We start from the raw sequence: 20,413 nt of genomic DNA, 5'->3' as shown, positions 1-20,413 counted from the left end.
GGTGTCAAAGTGAAAATTAACATGTTCTTGGTCTTATTGTGTGTGTGTGTGTGTGTGTGTGTGTGTGTGTGTGTGTGTGTGTGTGTGTGTGTGTGTGTGTGTGAGACACATTGACTCACGGTCTCCATGGCATCTGAGTGGCCCTATTGTCAGTTTGGCCTCAGATCCAGCTCTGCTTGTATCACCAACCACAACCTGACTGACTGGTAAATGGTCTTTATACACCAACAGGCCTGCATCCTCCCTCCTGCACGCACACACACACACACACACACACACACACACACACACACACACACACACACACATACATACACAGACAAACGTGTCCAGATCATATTACACTGGACAATATCTGAAGCAGTTTTTCTCTATATTACGCTGAAACTGACAGAAGAACATGATATCAGTCAACTTTGCTTTTGATTTTGATATCAACACTGCCACACTACAGCAGGTTGGCATGCACTCTTCTCAGTTAAACTGCCCAAGAGAAAAGCATGTATATACACAGGACAAGAGAACAGAGGCAGAGCCACTAAAACTAGCTACCAGGAGTGCAGAATGTCTGTCTGATCTGACGGATATTCTGGTTTGGTATTGATTGGATACAGGAGTCATACTTTAATTAGCAAAAGCATTAATGAAATCAGTGAAGATAAGGATTACATTCAAATGTAAGTGTACAAACTCTGTAAACCTATCTAGTTAAAAGTAAGAAGCAGCTCAGCTGGTCAACTCACCAGGTGCGCAGTTCAGCATCACAGTTGCAGTAATATTTGGGGTCAGTGCAGTTGTGTTCAATACCGCAGGAACACTTCTGTATCCCTGGTCCTGAACCCCCCCAGTAAGAATGTCTCTCATTGCCTCTTCCTACCCACCAGGTGAATGGAACACCATCTGGGAGTCAAATCAACAACATAGAGACAGTTTATTATCACTTGAATTAGATGAATATATTGGTTTTAAATGCTCTTATCAATAACAGGATAAATAATATGATGATTAGATCATTAAGATTCATTGTGACATACTATATGCATTAACATATTCAACTTATTCAACATATTCATAAACAACTGTAGTCTAGATCAGTGGGGGGGGGTGACATGCAGAAAGGTCCTATAATTTTTTTTGTGCATATGTTATGTGATAAGTGGCTGATCAAAATAGACTGTGCTCAGAGTTCTCACCTTCACCTTTTTTAATTCTATGACTGATAGAGGCTAATCAGACAGTCTGGTTATTTCTGGTGGTGCCCCGAATTAATCATTAGAATTGATTATTCTTTAATTTCTCGTTAATAATCGAATGAATTAATCATTATTTAGATAATTATTAGTCATTAATAATAACCAAACACAGTCCTTTCTACTCTTACATGTATGGTTGCCTTGTAGCAAGGCTATCACCTGCATTATAGTAGTCCCTCCTTAGTGGAGCTACTTCTTACATTTTGGTGCTCAGCAGTTCATTATTTCTAGTGATTACTAAACCCTTACAATTTTACTGTTCTCTTAGTGAGACCCTGATTCTCAAGCACAACAGCTGTAAAGAATGTGATTTGTGAAACAACTAAATGAATGATAGATCATAATAGGAAACAGAAAAATGAGAATGAAAATGACCACTGATCTCAGAGCTGCCGTTGAAACACAAGAACCAGTAACTGAGAAAACTGCCACTCCTAAGCTCAGTAACTATCAAATGTCTTCCACCTTCTTATAATGCTGTTCCTTTGACGTTTCATTCTGTCACAGATTTAACATATTCAACTCAACTAAAATTACAATGGGATTTAAAAATAGGCAGTATATCCAGTATATGTTTTGATTTCTGCATCCAGCCTCGAACATATAAGCTGAGAAAATAATCATGTCAATCATTTTCAGCACACACATATATGACAGTGAAATAAAAAGGAAATCATAAATCGTGTTAATAATAAGAAGAAGAAGAAAATAAGAAATACTCTGTTCTGCAGTTTATATATTACTCATTTCACACAGGTATCCTGCAGGTATTAAGAGGTTAGGTTCACTACTTCATTGTTCCATGCTGCTGTTGGGGGGAAAGGGGCTCACCAAAGTTTATTATGGTAAAAATATGTGTCTCTCAAGAACAAGGTATGGAACTGCTGGTCTAGATGACACACATGAACTTTAAAGATAACATCCAGTCCTGTTTTAAGTCATTGCATCATAATTTGAGCCTGATGTGGTTTTTGCATAAAAAGATTCAATTACACAAATACAATGATCAAGATTACTTGCTCCATCCAGAATCCACAATCTTTTTGGATGTGTGGGTCTACCTGCCCTGGACTGCACATGGAAATGAGCTAGCTAAATCTAGTACAATACACCTCTTCTCCCTATATGATATGAATGTTTACTTCTGTACATGAACCATGTCAATGTCTAAACTAGTTTAATCTTTAACAATGTGTTTTATATATGATTTATATACAACCTTAATCTGAAAATGACGTATTAACGATAGTTGTAAATACAATGTAGTGGAGTTATAGATACAGTACTTGAGTAAATGTACTATTGTCTGGTGGTGTTTAATACTTTACCTGGAGAGTTGAGCAGACGAGACATTCGGCAGGCATAAGCTACATACTGTTCACACTTCTCTGCACTGCTGGTGACTGACAGCACCTGGACACACACACACACACACACACACACACACACACACACACCATTACAAATCATTTTTCATGTTATGTCATATTTTTCCTCATTACTGACACAATAAAATGAAATAAAATAAATAAATAAATAAAATTCTTGTCATGACAACTAACATGTGGTTCTCTCATATCAACACACCTTGTCTTAACATGATCTGTCAGCACAAGGAGTTTCACATGCAACACTTCATAATCCCCTCCATGTTGAACTGCATATGGCCCACCAGCTTCACAGTGACCTAAACTACTGTTTCTCTATGTGATTATTGATTATGTCAGTGTTATAATGACACTGAATTTGTGCAACATGTCATGGTTTGATGTGTACCTGAAGTACCAGTCACACAGTCTGGACACACCTTCCCATTCTCTTAAATGAGAATGTGTGTCTTAACTTTTGACTGGTACTGTGTTTAACATTATTCCATCATTTCAGTGTTGAATTAAACATGTTTACCCAATAACAGATTAGACCTATCTAGTACTGAATAGACTAGAGAGATTGATGATCATTTAGTACAAACAGTATTGCTGTACTGAACTGAAGGCAGCAGACTGGTGAGTATGACATGAAACTTTTGTTGTATTAGTGGCAATGGGAATTTTGTGGCAATATTGTCAGATGATTTGATTATGTGTAATCAGTGGCCTTAAGTCATTTTCATTCACCCTATTTTACTTAAATGTGCAGATGTAGAATGTAGTGGCATCTAGCAGAATGGACTTGGCAGAAATGGAATTTAACAGAGCTGGCCTGAACTTAGTACCTATCTGGGGCATCTAGCATGAGGGGCCCACGAGGGCTGACACACACTGTAAACTAAAGACTACTCTACACTACAGGCTAAGCAGGGACAACAACTGATGAATGAAACAATGTAGTCAAATGTGACCGCTGTGTTTATTTTATGTTTATGCTATAAAGAAGATATGGTACTGAGACAGTTCCGTTGGTTGAAATCTATAACCTCACTGTTAGATGCCACTAAATCTTATACACTGGACCTTTAAATGTACACTTACATACAATGTGTGCATGTATCCCACACCTGAGTACAGAGACCACCATGCTCATAAAAGCAACCCATCAAAAAACTGACCACTCTGACCAAACATAACACATCCAAGCAAAGTGCACAGCAGGCAAACCAGATCAAATAAACACATGGTCATGGTGTACCTGTTCATCAGTCACATTGTAAGTGATCTGCAGCACTGCCTTCCCCTCCTGGTCTGCAGTGGTGACTGATGTCTGAGGAGACAGGTTGTTCTTCATTGTGGTCCAAACTTTATTCTCTAAAAGAAAGAATGACAACATATTGTAAAACCCTCCATAAACTCTTCAACAAAGATTGGACTGCAGATACTTAATAACTGTACGATTATATGTTATATATATGGTTATATACATTGTTATAAGATTGAACATAAGTGCTGAAAGTAAGGCTGCTCAATCAATCGAAATTTGATCATGATTACGATTTAGGGGCCAAACCATCTCGAAACTAATAAAATCGAGGGGAAACAATTTTTAATAATAATGAGACAGCGCTCAATAACAAAGGTTTTATTTTGAAAAGCTCAGACCGGAAGCCACCGCAGCTCTGTTAGTTTGACAGAAGCTGAAACACAGTGAAATGTTTTAACTGTAAATAAAAGTACAGAGTTTCCAGCCTGCGTCAGACGATGCTGAGTTTACTGACTAATTATTAAAAACCAGGATGTGATGTGTGAACTATCTTCATCTTAACCCGCTCGGCACTAATATCCCCACACATGTTCTGCTGTGTGTTGCGTTAAGCAGCAGATAAAAGGCTGCTGCTTGGAGAGAAAATTAATTAAGCTGAATGGACAAGAAATGTCCAATAAATGCAGCATGTTTCTAAAGTTTAAAAAAATTGTTTTCATAATCGTGATTTCAATTTTGACCCAAATAAACGTGATTATGATTTTTTCCATAATAAAGCAGCACTAGCTGAAAGTAGAGCTTGGGTTTATGCTATTTTATGCTAAAGCTACTCTTGTAAATATGCAGAGTGAAAGCCAAAAGTAAACCTCACACCCTTCTGACTGTGATGTCTCACCTGTCATGTCACAGTTGACTCTGAAGGGAGTGATCAATCCACTGCCATCTGGGTCGATCCAGTAGCTTCCTGAGCTCTTACCCTGGTGTTTATACTCCTCACAGGACTGCTGAAACATTGCTAGAGAGACACAAGACACTGCTCATCAGACACAAAGCACATAGAGAGGTAGGTGTGTGTGTGTGTGTGTGTGTGTGTGTGTGTGTGTGTGTGTGTGTGTGTGTGTGTGTGTGTGTGTGTGTGTGTGTGTGTGTGTACTTACATGTATGGCAGGTAGCTCCAGTGTATCCAGTGCTGCTACAGTCACAGCTGAATGTATTCCATGTCTGTGAACAGCGCCCACCATGCTCACAGTGGTTAGGGACACACCTGATATGATATACAGTTGGACAGTGGAAGGAAACTCATGAGAACACAGCATGAACACATATTCAATCTAGAATATTTGCTGTGAGGGAACAGAATTGCTACCCTGTGCTTCACTTTCATTATCACATCATGGGCCAGATGCAAGAACCACTCGTATGCACAGATTCCTTCTTAAACCATGCGTACAAGTGATTTACGAGGATTTGCCGCATTCACCAATTTTCTAGTATTTTGGATTTTCTCTCAATTTATGAGTGATGCAACCCTGTTGTACCTGTCACGCACAGCCAACCTGCAGTCCTCCAAAGCAATAAAACATGACTGTTACTGTCTAATTGTGTAATGGCAGTGTGTCAACGATATCTTGTCTTCTAATCAATTAATGAACACATAATACTTCCACACAGGTATCAAAACAAAACAACACTGTATGATACAATACAGCCAAGCACGATACAGTACTACAGAGTGATTTAGTCTACTGTAGTTTATCAGCACAAATAAGACACAGAGAGGTCGGGCTGTTGAACTGTTACTCTCATCTCCAACTTCTTGTCCAGCGTTGTCATCCCAGATGTTAGCAGGTCTGTGCTGACAGCAGTCCAGCAGCAGGTGTAACATCAGCAGTTGTCACTAACATTACATTTGTGGTAGAAGACACCACTGCCTCTGCTCTTCAGAGTGAACTGACTTGGATTTTTTTTTAACATCACTGTATGCTGACTGCCACATAACAGAGAAATTAATAATGTTGATCCGCAGGGCTGAGTGTATATTATATTGACAGTATTTTAGAGACCCCTCTGCAAAAAGTGGGAGCCAGGGGGAGCCAAGCTTCAGGGGGAGCGCCCCCTGTAGTTCACACCCTGGGTAGTGGGTGTGAACTACAGGGGATGTAGGCTATGAGCAAGTGTATACTATGTCCCGTTGATTAAATTGCACTTTTGAATTCATAATCATGATGACATTACTCTGTTTGCAAAAGTATTAGCCTATTTGGTATAAGGTAGTAGGCTATTTAACAATTTAGGTAGATCAATCATTTAAATTGACAATTGAAACTATGATATAATGCAAGCTTACAATATAAATATTAGTGGCTGAAACTACAGTTACTTTTCCACAACACAAACTGACTATTAATTAGTTTTATTCATTTAATTGAAATATTGCTGATTGAAGTTATAGTTTAGCTCCATGGCTGATGACACTCCTATCGAGATGTTTTTGACATCTAATTCATGTTAAACCATTTTTGTTTTTATTTCTGTGACGGCTCATTTTTCCTCATTCTTTGTTTTTCTTTGGACCTTTAATTTCACCACTAACACTAAATAATAATATGTGTTTCTGTTGATCTATTTCTGAGAGCAGAACCTCAGTCTGAGAGCTCGTAAAGTTCTTCTTCTTAGTCTTTAGCGTCATTGTGATGAATGGAGCTTCTCCACAACCGTGGAGTCGTCTGACCTTATATGGTATTTTGAGGGCGTCATTCATGTTAATTTACTATTCACGGGAATGAGCATTCATTTAGAACAGGTGGGATTCATCATGTCATTTAAATTCCACCTCATGAAAAAAGTACAACAGATTTAAGAAGAAAAATACCAACATATTCTTGCATCTGGCCCAATGAGTGTTTAAATCTGATTCAGTTGGATACCTGTCTATAATGGCACACATATCCAGGCTGACATTTTCAAAGGTTCCAATGAGGCCCTGCTCCACAGCCCTGAGGTCAGCTAGATGGTCGTCTATGTGGATCATCTGCATGCAACCCTGGAAGGAGCGCTGATGTGACCGGATGTTAGTCTGCAGGAAGTAGCCTGGAGACAATCAGATGAGATCAAAGGTAAGTATTTCAACCAGTGGAGGAATATTGAGGGAATGAGCTATTACTGTCCTGGACCTTGAAGGTTAAGGACAGTTAATCCTCTTTTCACTCCCAGTCACCCCCATTGATGTAGCCAACTTTTATTTACATTTAATTCATCCAGTTAACAAATTCAACATCATTTTCAACATAAAGGTCTAAGTATTGTTTAAAAGCTTTTTCCACACTGCCAAGAATAATATATAGGGAAAGCATAAATATATCTCTGCATGATTTGTGACACTACAAGTAGTTTGGAGCCAATCGTGGTCTTCATTCAGATTATTGTTTTGTGGAAACGTGAAACCTCCAGTGCACAAAAGTGAGAATGGACTCTGTCTCCTACTACAGTAAAGTAGGAGACATCTTGAAATATATTTGCATATTCATATATTAAAGCATTAAGTCCCAAGAGGCTGTGGTTTGCAATTTAAGTTTACAATACAAGTTTTTATGGAAAAACATATCAGACACAAATTCATTTATATACAAATATGTCTGGAGAAACTTTGACTAGACTAAAAGAAACTTATGAGATTTATGTCATAGATCACCTGATTCACTAACTGAAAAGAAAAATGTGCTGTCGTTCTTCCACTTAATGAAACACACAAAGTTATTTGGATGCTTAGTTGTATTTTTGAGTGCTTCACCTCCAAAGTAGTATGTTCCTCCTGTCTGAATCTGGAAGGGGATGACTGTTCTCACTGTGGATGCTTCATCTCCATCAACTGTGAGCATGACATAGTTTTCCAGTGCATTCAGATGGACACTGTGCCACTGTCCATCATTCAGACCTGAACCTAAGAGGAAATACACATTTTAGTCAGTTAACTCAAACAGGATCAAACTAATACAACAACAATAACTGATACTGTTAAGGGGAAAACGGCCAGAAAACAGAAAAGATTACGCAGTGAAAAGTAACTGAACTAATTAAAGACTGTGTAAAGTGAATTCAGACATTTTCTTCTAAACACATTAAATAGGTCATAAATGTATTTCTAAAAAAGGTGTAAAAAGCATTTCAACCATTTAGATTTGAATTGTGGAGCTAGGCTTCACAAACTGTGTTTCAACATTTCTGTGTTCAGGATTTAGTGGGCGGGTCTGATTAGCATAAACCCGCCCCTGCTGCTGTAGAGGTAGAAATACATTCAGCACACACTACTACTACTACAGTCTACAGTTAGCCAGTTAGCTGAGTTAGCCGCAGAGTTAGCTGCCGAGTTAGCCGCCGAGCTAGCAGCTGAGTTAGCAGCAGAAAGCTCTCAGACGTAGTGTCCATGTTTCTGGTAGAGGTGGTGACTTTGATTGACAGGTGACACTTGGTAGGGGGCGGGGTTTCAGCGAACTCGGCGGCACTCCCACAGCGTTTGGGAGCAGAGAGAGAGACTGATTTTTACACAACTTTGAAGCCTAATTTCATATATTTTTTTAATCATTCAAATTTGGCAGGGTGGTTAACAACACACTTTTCTGTGGTATGTCAAACTCAGAATACATATTTATTCTTACTTTACACAGACTTTAAGCTCACCTGATGAGATGTCAATACGTATGTTCTTCATTTGCGTCACATTCATGTAGACTGTGATCTTGCCCTCTGTCAGCCCCACCTCCACCCAACCATCAACCAGTGTTGTGAACATCAGCAACCCGTTGGGGTTCCACGTCCTGAAAGACAGACTGATTGAGAGAGTGTCGCTGTCACTCTGACCCGGCAGCCGCAGGAAGGATGTGGAGTTGAAGAAAACAGGGAAAGAGTTGGACTCAGCACACGAGAAAGTCAGATTGCGCTACAGAGGGAGAAAGAGACAGCGAGAAATGAAATTAGTACAAGAAGAGCTCAATCATAGACTATAGGTCAGACCGTAAACCATGGACTACTATTCAGACTCAGGAGTCTTTTATTTTGTGAGTGAAACTTGTCAATTCTTGTCCAAAGATTACAAATACAGTAATCTAGACATTATTGGCAAAGTCTTGGCCAAACATCAAACTTCTTTTTTGCTCCTCTGATCCTCTCTCTGACTAATAGTTATCCAAAGGGATGGACCATTTATTTCAGTTTTATAACTGTACTAATCAATATCTTCCAATAATCAGTGGATTGACTGACTATATGTGATGTGGAAGGTATAACTTGTAGTGACGAAGCCACACATAATGATCATCAGCAGTGTTTTAGCCATGTTCAGCTCATTGTTTTGGTTTTCCAATGATCAAACTCTGCTCTCATCAGCCTGATTAAGCCACTGCACACTACCTGCTCAGCACCAAGCAGTAGGCAGACAAAGTTAGAAACCAGCACATGAAGAAAATGGGGCATTTAGTTTTCACCAAGAAATACTGTCTTGTAAAAAAAAATATATGTAAAAGTGTCCGGTCAGCTTTTCAAGTTAAAATTTCAAGTGTGTAACCTGCGGAGTCAATGCTGACTGGAACAAATTTCAACCTGCATCAGCTGTAAGTCCAGACAACTATACCATTTGCCTTCAGAAGTTGAAGGGGCTAAGGACCAGTTTTGAATAATTCTGGACTACCGAGGGTGTGATGGCCACAGCCACACAGGGTCAAATCTAACATACTCACTCTCCACTTTAGTTTGATTTTCTACACAGGTTAATTTAATTTGCAGCCAGCCACACCAAACTATTAACATTACACAATTACATACTACATAGTTTGTTTGATTAAGAAGTTGTTTATTTACTTTGAGCCTTGCATTGGAGTGCACACATTTCTGTATCATTTTCACTTGTATTAATCATTTCTTTCTTTGACCTGAGTTACCATGGTTGGGGGAGGCCTCTTCCTGATGGAACAAAAGGTGGGGCTAAGGGTGGAGGGCTCTGAAATCTTGGGCCAAGCTCATCAGGCTGGACCACTTCCTGCTGTGCCATGGGGGCGATTTGGGTTTAGTTAGCTTGCTTTGTATTTAGTTGTAGTTGGCGTCCATTTTGTTTTCCCCTTGTGTATTATTTGGTTTGGCCAAGCCACTATATATGTGCTCCATTATGTCGTTTCATCAGGTCTGTTCTCTTCACATCTCAGTTTTTTGCTGTTATCTTTTGTTGACCTCTTTTACAGGTTTAGCTAATAAATTTGCCTTGGTTTTTGTAAAATACTTCATTTTTGGGTAAATAAAACCATATTTTTAAAAATCTATATTCCTGTCTCCTCATTGCCTCACTACTTGATCCCTGACAGTTGGTGGCAGTGGTGGGATCATCCAGTGGAGGAACACAGGAATTATTTTTTTCCCTTTCAATTTGTTGGATATGTTCTTTTTTTGTTGCTCCCCCCAGCATAAAAAAATAAATTAAAAAAATGCACTGTGCAGGAAAAAGTGTCAGGAAACAAGGAGCCCTCCTTGTTGTCCTGCATCAGAGCCAGCTGGTGATGAGGAGGAAGACAATGGAGCTTCTGGAGCGGTGGAAAGCACTGAGGTTGAAGGTGTTGGACATGGTTGCCATTCTTCAGGCTCATATTGGGCAGCAAAATGCTCATGAGGCAAGGCAGAATGAGATAACTGCAAAGCAGAAACAGCAGTTTAAGGCTATTCAACATCAGTTTCAGCTGTTGTAATTAGAAGTACAGGCCTGAACATCTCCACTGCCAGATCCCCTGTCAACAGACTCTAACCCATCAGATTTGGAGGCCTTACATTCCATGCCACATTATATTCAGGCTCAAGCTGAGCCCATTTACATATCTGCAAATCCAACCATCTGCCAGTCAGTTTCATTCACACTATGATTGGAAAAGCTAACTGATAATGATGCTATTGAACATTTTCTCATTACTTTCGAGTGCATTGCTGTAGCATGCCGGTGGCAGAAAGCAGATTGGGTAAAGCTAGAGGGGCATGTGTGCATATGGACACTGATGACACCCTTGACTATGACCAGGTCAACATTTCCATTCTTGCTAAATATGATATTAACCCTGAAACCTACAGGTAAAGATTCAGATCCCTAGAGGTCAACCCTGATGAAAGTCCTATGAAAGTCCTAAGGAGTTGTATGCAAGGCTTTGTTATCTCTGTGGACTAGAAAGCCTATGTGCCCTAAAAATGTGTGTATAATACTAGCTTAGTATTATTTTGTATTGCTGTTGTTTAGCCTGCATACCCTCACCGTCTGTGTTTTGTTTACAGTTGTTGTCATAGAGACATGCTAAACTGTTTCTGTTAGTCCACCAGGACTCGTGTTACTGTGCTTTTGCAGGAAAATAAGTGGCTCTGCTGTGTGGAAAGACCAGATAAAGCCGCCGCAGACCAGCTACTGTATTTCCTTTCCTTTTCCTTCACGTTCTACCTGTGTTAGCAAGTTAGCTTGCTAGTTGGTTAGCTCCATCTTGAGAGAGAGAAACAACAAGCTTTGTCAGCAAGTATCAGTCAGGTGACCCGTGTCCATAGCCTCCAGGCTGTGCACGTTTATCTGTGTACCAAGCTTTACTATTTTCTCTTTCTCTTGATCTCTGTTTCTTTCTTTCTTCCTCTTACTATCCACACACACACACACACACACATGTTCACATCCACCACGCTCCTGAACACCCCCCCCCCCCCACGTACAGTCATACACATCTGTTGTTGTTTGTCTATTAATAGTGGTAGTGCAATTTATAACTTTTACTGATTAGACTGGCTATATTAGGGATCATTGTGCATATGTTATTGTGATAAGTGACTGATCAAACTGGACTGTTCTCACCTTCACCTTTTTTAATTCTATGACTGATAGAGGCTAATCAGACAGTCTGGTTATTTCTGGTGGTGCCCCGAATTAATCATTAGAATTGATTATTCTTTAATTTCTCGTTAATAATCGAATGAATTAATCATTATTTAGATAATTATTAGTCATTAATAATAACCAAACACAGTCCTTTCTACTCTTACATGTATGGTTGCCTTGTAGCAAGGCTATCACCTGCATTATAGTAGTCCCTCCTTAGTGGAGCTACTTCTTACATTTTGGTGCTCAGCAGTTCATTATTTCTAGTGATTACTAAACCCTTACAATTTTACTGTTCTCTTAGTGAGACCATTATGGCCATGAGTTCTAACAAATGGTGCTCCTGTGATGAGACTAGATCCTCTCCCCTAAATAATGGCTTCTCCATTATTACAAGGTCCCAACAGATATAATCCACCTTCCTTCTTTTATAGTTTCTTTGAAGACATCATACAACTATTTTCCCAGGTTAAGTTGGTATTGTATTAGTCAACAAAACACAAACACACACATACAAACACACACATGACAAGAGGGAGGATCAAACCAATGATCCTTGGTGTCAGAGGAAGAAGGTTTCAGTGTTAAACATTGTTTTAACTGGATTTGTGCATAATGTCAAATATACAGAGGTTGGTTATTTGGAGTTATTTTACCAACAGAAGCAATGATCACTATGGGAAAAATATTCACCTTTTTGAAATAGTTTCCACCAAGCGGCAGACAAGTAATTACTTTTCCTCAATAGAAATTTTTAGTTTTAGTGCACATGAGAAAGAACTATGGCAATTATGTCAACACATTTTTTAGGTAGTATTCTACTCTGAAGACAAAGATTGCTGTACGCACTCACACACACACACACTCAGAGGCATAGAGAGTTGTCTTACAAAGCTGGAGGTGTCCACCTTGTTCCTGCGGACCAGGCTAGTGATGTTGTCTCCATTGTAGGTGATTCCCTCCATGCAGCCCACAAAGTTATCTCTGCTTCCTGAGCTTGGCTTCGCCGATACAGGCAGCCCTCCAAAACTGATCTGAGGACACACAGCAGAGTGGACAATATGGACTGAGTCACACTGATACTACTACTGTGAGCAACACACACTCACTGTCAGGAACTCTACATAATCAGATCTGTCTGTCTTGTTCATAGTCATTTTCTATTTGCATTTTTAAGTAACACTTTAATTCACCTTTGTACTAGCACAAACGTACCAGTGACATGAGGCTGATATGATAAATGCCAGACAGTATGACTCACAGCGAGTCTTTACCTCATAGTCCAGGTCCAGGTGGTCAAACTCTCCATTGGTCCTGAACTGCTGAACATGGTGATCCAGAGTGAAGTTGACGTTCCTACGGTAACGCTCTATGACAACTGAGTGCCAGTGGTCATCATCCAGTAAGCTCCCACTGGTCACAGAGGTGTGACCCTGGATGGAACCATACTGGTTACTGCCTAGAAAGAGGAGAGCAGATCACACAGACAGGAGCAGGAGTCATTTTTAGCAGTAGATACTAGTTCTTAGAATCAATAGAATATTATAGGCTACCCCAGAAAACTACATAGACTTTATGGATGCCTACCCAGGTTGATGCTGAGCTGCAGTCGTGCCCTGCGGAGCTCCAGGGAAATGTAGTCTCCCTGCTGTCCCTCTCCATGGAGCAGCACCCCATCTCTAGCCGTGGTTTTAAACTTCAGAGAGATTACATCCTTCACAATCTTCATCTTTTTACTTCTGAGGCGGTATGAGATGATGCCATGGCCGTCAAAACTGATCACATCTGCCCCTGGGAGACAAAGCCAAACCAAAAAATGTAATGAGACGTTCTGTCAACAGAGTAGATCCAGCTTGGATCCAGGACCGTCAAATCTGGTGCTGGTTACATGGATCACGTTAAATTAGCTCTTTTGTGCCCTAAATTTGTGTTGAGGCCTAGACTTAAGGCTATGGTGGACTGAGCACATGGCTTTTGTCTGCTGAAAGACAAAGCATGAAATGCATCCTAGAGGAAAGATCAAAGCCTGATTCGCATGACCTGCGCCGCCTCAACAAAGGAAAACCGCCAAGGGGGCAAGCAGCACCCCTTCCCCCCAGCCCTAACTTGTCTGGGTTTGAATCAAGCTGAACTCAGGATCCCATATTCTCCTTTGGGACTCTCGTCCATCATTAATTGTGAGGTACCTGATGTTGTTTACTAATGTCAGAGTTTACTGTTGAGCTGGTATGTTTGGGAGCAGTGACGAGTCGGCTCCATTGTGCCATTTTTGTCCAGCGGAAACGCCCCCATATCCGCCTCCCCACGCTCCTAAACACACACACTCACACACACACACACACGCCCACACACCCTTTTTCTCTCCCTGCATCAACACACACAGACACACACCCCTCCTCTCTCCTACACACACACACACACACACACACACACACACACACACACACCTGTTTATTTTTACAGTCTTCTTCCTTCTGTTAGTTATAGTTATTATTTGTTAATTAACTTGTTAAATAATAATTAGTTAATAAATTGTTATAGCTTTAAAGAGAAGAGTTTTGTGATCATATGTTATTGTGATAATGGGCTGATCAAAATAGACAATGCTCGGATTCTACTCCTTTACTTTTCTCATTTTTATGATTAATTGAGGCTATATTAACTGTTTGGCCCCAAATTAATTAGTATTGATTATTCTTTAATTTCTTATTAATAATTATTTATGATAATTATCCGTCATTATTAATAACCAAACTCCCTCCACTCCTACATTTTAGGGTGCCCTGTAGTGATGCTAGCCCTACATTTGTTTAGTGCTCATCCTATCCATAAGCAGTATATGAAATATGCTCTGACATATTTGGGGGGGCGGGGGGGGGGGGGTTCTGTGTGGTACTTCCAGAAGACACAGAAAGACACACATTATAAGTAGCTAAAACCACACAACTATCCAATCAAACAGCATGTGAACATGTTAGTGAAAAACAACTAACATCAAATCACATCTACATGCTGATACAGAGAAGCTTGTTTTCATTTATTGATATAACTCTGCATATACAGTTATTTGTTGCAGTCACTAACTATCTTTAGCTATCACACATTTCGATGTGAGACTAGGTTGTCAGGGTTACAAGCAAACCAAGATTTGTGAATGTGTACACAAATGTGTAACTGTACATTAGAGTTGTACAAGTGTAAAATGACCTTTTAAAAATGTATTCACAATATTTATACACACACACACACACACACACAAACACACATACCCCTACCGCCCTGATAAAACATACTCTAGAACAAAATACAAATGGTTGCTTGGTAGGTTGATGTTTTCCTCCCTTGTAATCTCCTACTCACAGTATGAGCAGCCGTAGAGTTCCAGACGTAGTCCGATGCGTCCCTCACTGTTCCAGTCCCAAGGGATGAGGCGGATGTACCGAGCCAGAATAGCATGCTGCAGCTCATGGCGAACCACACCATCACTGTTCATGTTCCCCTCAAACGTCTAATTATAAATTGAAACACATGCAGGATACCATTCAAAGTAATTATATACATTTATCCCTACCAGACATCTCTGACAAACTGTCAGTGTCACTGGTCTAAGTTGCATTGATTCTAGCAGTATGAAAATCATGTCTTGGTATTGTTTTTCATGTAAATTGCATTATATGGTTTTAAAGGATGAAAAGTTTAGATGAGATAAGATGTTTCTTACCCAGATGTTAACATCCTGTAAATAAGGCCGCCAGTTTTTCTGTGTGTCACTGTAAAGCAGCATGTATTTACTAGTCCAATCAGAGCTACTGTAACGACCCTGTGTCGCTATAGCAACCACTTGCTTCCTCGAACCCAGGTCCACCTGTAACCACTGATAACGGTCTGTATCCGAGGGCGACCACCCTCCAGCACCTGGTTTTATGGGTGTTAGAGGGGTGGACAGGGTGAGATTCACATTCATCTATTTATAGAAATCATTTACAAATCATTATACACCCATCACCTTTTGTATTTGTGTACCTACTAGCATTGCATATTGGAACATCAGACATTTTCTTCTGAACACATTAAATAGGTCATAAATGTATTTCTAAAAAAGGTGTAAAAAGCATTTCAACCATTTAGATTTGAATTGTGGAGCTAGGCTTCACAAACTGTGTTTCAACATTTCTGTGTTCAGGATTTAGTGGGAGGGTCTGAAAATTAGCATAAACCCGCCCCTGCTGCTGTAGAGGTATTAATACATTCAGCACACACTACTACTACTACAGTCTACAGTCTACAGTTAGCTGAGTTAGCCGCCGAGCTAGCAGCAGAAAGCTCTCAGACGTAGCGTCCATGTTTCAGGTAGAGGTGGTGACTTTGATTGACAGGTGACACTTGGTAGGGGGCGGGGCTTCAGCGAACTCGGCGGGCACTCCCACAGCGTTTGGGAGCAGAGAAAGAGGTTGCTTTTTACACAACTTTGAAGCCTAATTTCATATATTTGGTGATTTTTTTACTCATTCAAATTTGGCAGGGTGGTTAACAACACACTTTTCTGTGGTATGTCAAACTCAGAACACATATTTATTCTTACTTTACACAGACTTTAAGCATACCTTGTTTCCGATTGAGTTTGGCGTAACCGGCTCCATGGTCTCGAGCATGCACTGATGAACTGGTGAAGGAGCTGTAGGGGAGAGGAGTGGCCAGGCTGTCCTCACACTTCCCTGCACAAAAGACACAAACAGACTCAGATATCAGCTGCACATCATCAGTGATCTGCAGAGGCCAGCAGCATATTTACTTTGCACTAATGTACTAATGTATTAATGATATGCACTACTGGTCAAAAGTTTGGACACATATTCCCATTCCCTTGAATGAGAAAGTGTGTCCAAACTATTGACAGGTACTGTATAATTAGTTCAATTTCAAATATACTAAACTGCACACTCACTTGACTGCACTATTTTTAGACACCATTAAGTTTCATGTTAGCATATTTAAATACATGTGTTGATAGTAAGTGGAGACACACTTCAATTCTATTTCAAATGAATTAGGGCCCGAGCACTGAACGGTGAATTTATGCACCTCTACTCAGTTTTGGAGATGTTAATGTTCAAACCTATCGTATTCATCTTCTCTTGCAGGTCAGTATGATCTATTTTACAAAGAATTCATTCTAGTGTAGTACTTATACACCATAAAGCTTATCTCAATACTTTTGAACAAATGTTGGTGTGTATGAAAATGTCACTGCTTTTGTCAAAAACTAATTGGCTATTACAAGCTGAGGAGTGAAATACTGTGTGTGTGTGTGTGTGTGTGTGTGTGTGTGTGTGTGTGTGTGTGTGTGTGTGTGTGTGTGTGTGTGTAGGGTGGTCTTTGTTCTCCACACATTCAGCATCAATAAGAAGAGGGGGGGAGGGTTCACAGCATCAACTGTGTGTGTGTGTGTGTGTGTGTGTGTGTGTGTGTGTGTGTGTGTGTGTGTGTGTGTGTGTGTGTGTGTGTGTGACAGGTGCAGAAAATGGTAATGAGCCTGCCTCCTCATATGCATTACAAAATAAGGCTCTAGGCATGTATTTATCATTTTAAGAAAGAAATGATTTGCTTGACAATAATCCTGCAAAACAACCTCAACATTTGACCCATAGCCAGTCTTTCTGAGAAAAAAATAATAATTAGATCATTTCAAATATATTGCCCCTCCTGTGCTGTTAGTTTTCTGCAAAACCATGACACAGTTTGTAGTTGTATTGTACTATATTGTTTATTATTGGTATGAATTTGGGGCACACATCTAGTAATCTAACTTCATGGAGTGTTTGCAACAAACTGAGCACACTGATGAAAAGTGGAGAAGTGTTTTATGCTTCTGTGCTTCTGTACTTTTTTCCCCAACTTGACATAATGTGACATAATTTAAGCTCACCCCAAACATTTGTACTCCATATTGGAGCAAACCTTCTAGTGTGACTGTTTCACATGCAGGGTGGGAGTCTAGTACATCATAGTAAACTTTCTTTTAATCGTAGATGGTTGCTCAGACAAAACATGACATTTGAAGATGACACCATGGCATGGACACCCAAAAATTGTAAATGGCAATTCACAATTTTCCTGTTCTTATTGGCAAAATAATGGATCAATTAATTGAGAAAATGAAAAATGGTTTGTTGAAGCCCTGGTGTGAATGATAAGTATTCCCTTCATTCCCTTCAGTGGCTGCCTCTACTTTTTTTTATGTAAACGTATAAAATGATATCTTTGGATATGCATACTGAATGGTGCCTCACACTTCAACATGATCACATTTCACTATTGTACACAAACATGAAATGGAATCCCACTGTGCCTGACAGACTGAGTGAGCTGTTGTATAAAGAGTCAGCACTCCATTCCAGTCCATTCTTTCATTTGTTGTATGCACACTATTGCTCAACGTCCTGATAATGTTTAGTTTAAGTATTGAGGATGTGTTTAGTGGATCCTGTGTGAATGAGGATTTAGCAGCAAGCCAGGGTCAAAGTTTCAGTATCTATCAATGTTCACTCTGATGCCACTCTGATCGTAGTGTAAAGTGAGACACTTCCTCAGGCCCATCTGCCACAACACAATCCAGTCCTCCAGGCCAATTTTGTGTCTATTGTAATAAACACAGGGTGATTGGGTGAAAATGTTTTTTAATCTACGAGAAACAGTGTACATTTCAAAAATGGTTGTTTGAAGCACCCACAGTAAAGGACTGAGAAAGTCCAGAAGGAGAAGAACACTTTCTTAATAGATATCTGTGAAATTGTGCTCTATATGCAAACAGATGAAGGGAAACAACATTTCAGTATGGTCTGTGGAAGGTTTTCTGTGGTGTAATGGGTTTAAGAGACAGCCTTATGTTGAAAGTTGTGCTGTTCTAAAATAGAGGAATAGGATGAGAGTGAGCAGGAGCAGAGGACTACCTCTGGCCCCATGCTCAGTAGGAGGCTCAGATGATGAAGTAGCCAGCAACTCAACTGGGCAGTGCAGCAGGAAAAGTACCTCTCTTAACATTTTCTATTCATTCTCAATGATAGATTGATTATCACTACTGGTGTAATTGCCCCTCAGCCAGAATGTGGGTTGCGATAGTAGAGTGGTTCTGTTGGTATGTTCACTCATTAACTCTGTGGGAAGTGAGGACTGCTGAAGAAGTGATTTACAGTTTATGACTAACTTTGCTTAAAACTTGCTGAAAAGATATTCATGTTGTCTTATGTTTGTGGTGAATGAAACTTCTGTCATTCAAGGCTGTTTGTGTTTGTTTTAAAAAGGGACTGAGATATGTACAAAGTTTGTTCACTTGCTTGGATGATTTTGTTCTGTGGAGGATGGTGAAATACACAGATCATCTACACTAAATTACAGCAGGCTGAGCAGGAGTAATAACTGGTGAGTGACAGTCTACAGTCTACTTTATGTTTGAGTGAATAGATCTTGTATAGTGTTGTTGACCACTGTGTCTATTTAATGTTTATGTTATTCCCATAAAAGAAAGATGTGGCACTGAGACAGACCACCTGACCTGTCACTGTCTGTCAGTGCTGCTGAACTGTAGCTCAGTCATTGGTCAACTAGGAGCTGTTCTCAGTGCTGAAACTGTTCAACATGACAAGCAACATGTTTTCTTAAGACATAGGCTTGCTTGGCTCAATGAGTGACAATTTGTGTTTATGGATAGGACATCATATGATATATCAGCTATTTTACAGTTGTGAATTAAAATGAGTTTATCAGGAAGGCCCTTCCAGAATGCTCTGTGCTAAGAGTGTAGTGCCAGCCCTGTGGCAGCCTGCGTTCCTCTACATCTACCATTTGAGCTTTGAACTTAAAATACCTCTGGGACCATGAGAGGTAAGGATAGAAATTACACAGCTTTAACTCTGGAAGCAGGAGCTACTGGGTTATGTCAATGCTTCTCAAATACAAAAAACTGAAACATACAGTAAGAATAGCAAACATCTAATGTCATGATTATACAACAGAATACAAAACACATTTATTTGACAGAGAATAATAATTCAGTACACACAGAAACTAAACTAAAAAGATTACACAGTTAAACATCCGGGCTGGGCAATATGGCAAAACATATTATATTTGATTTAATTTAATTTCCACATTAAGTTATCAATAGTGATAATATAATATAATATAATATAATATAATATAATATAATATAATATAATATAATATAATATAATATAATATGAAGCCCAAAGAAGTCAGAGATTAACATAAAAATATAGTTTATTAACATAAAAATATATATTTATACCTTTACCTTAATTTATCTGTGCTTAGTTCACAGTGATTTGTAACAGTTTTTTGATGGACCAGAAAAATAATGCTGGCCTGTTGATTCCAGTCTTCACATGAGAAGACAGTGTTGTTCTGGAATGCATGGACCAATGATGTATATGACAATTTGTTTAACAGATTATCAGACTGATACTTATCATACCCACACTATGCTACACATGTTAACAACTGAAAGATTTACTGTGAATCTCAGTCATGTGTAAGATTGGTGGAGTGCACCTCTAAAATAATTTTGTTGCACATCCAATTTACTGTAGCATTTGGGAGCAGTATGTAAACAATGAAAACATGA

At 39.5% G+C, this 20,413-nt stretch overlaps 1 protein-coding gene across 1 annotated transcript in view; it reads right to left on the bottom strand.

The window, feature by feature from the left end:
* The window catches only part of cntnap2b (contactin associated protein 2b), a 36,289-nt gene that overhangs the window by 12,692 nt on the left and 3,184 nt on the right, over positions 1-20,413 (bottom strand). The window contains exons 5-20 of the mRNA XM_053330161.1: positions 16,377-16,487; positions 15,494-15,687; positions 15,133-15,280; positions 13,360-13,563; positions 13,047-13,231; positions 12,663-12,806; positions 9,297-9,299; positions 8,568-8,826; positions 7,681-7,830; positions 6,818-6,980; positions 5,048-5,154; positions 4,786-4,905; positions 3,882-3,997; positions 2,582-2,666; positions 744-900; positions 120-247 (exon numbers count right to left, since the gene is read on the bottom strand). Coding sequence (XP_053186136.1) covers positions 120-247; positions 744-900; positions 2,582-2,666; positions 3,882-3,997; positions 4,786-4,905; positions 5,048-5,154; positions 6,818-6,980; positions 7,681-7,830; positions 8,568-8,826; positions 9,297-9,299; positions 12,663-12,806; positions 13,047-13,231; positions 13,360-13,563; positions 15,133-15,280; positions 15,494-15,687; positions 16,377-16,487 — 2,274 coding nt within the window. The remainder of the gene's footprint in view (positions 1-119; positions 248-743; positions 901-2,581; positions 2,667-3,881; positions 3,998-4,785; positions 4,906-5,047; positions 5,155-6,817; positions 6,981-7,680; positions 7,831-8,567; positions 8,827-9,296; positions 9,300-12,662; positions 12,807-13,046; positions 13,232-13,359; positions 13,564-15,132; positions 15,281-15,493; positions 15,688-16,376; positions 16,488-20,413) is intronic.

This window comes from Scomber japonicus, chromosome 12, assembly GCF_027409825.1.
Source record: "Scomber japonicus isolate fScoJap1 chromosome 12, fScoJap1.pri, whole genome shotgun sequence".
NCBI classification, from domain to species: Eukaryota; Metazoa; Chordata; class Actinopteri; order Scombriformes; family Scombridae; genus Scomber; species Scomber japonicus.
Note: the sequence above shows the minus strand (reverse complement) of the source record. Positions and strands in the feature narration are given on the sequence as shown.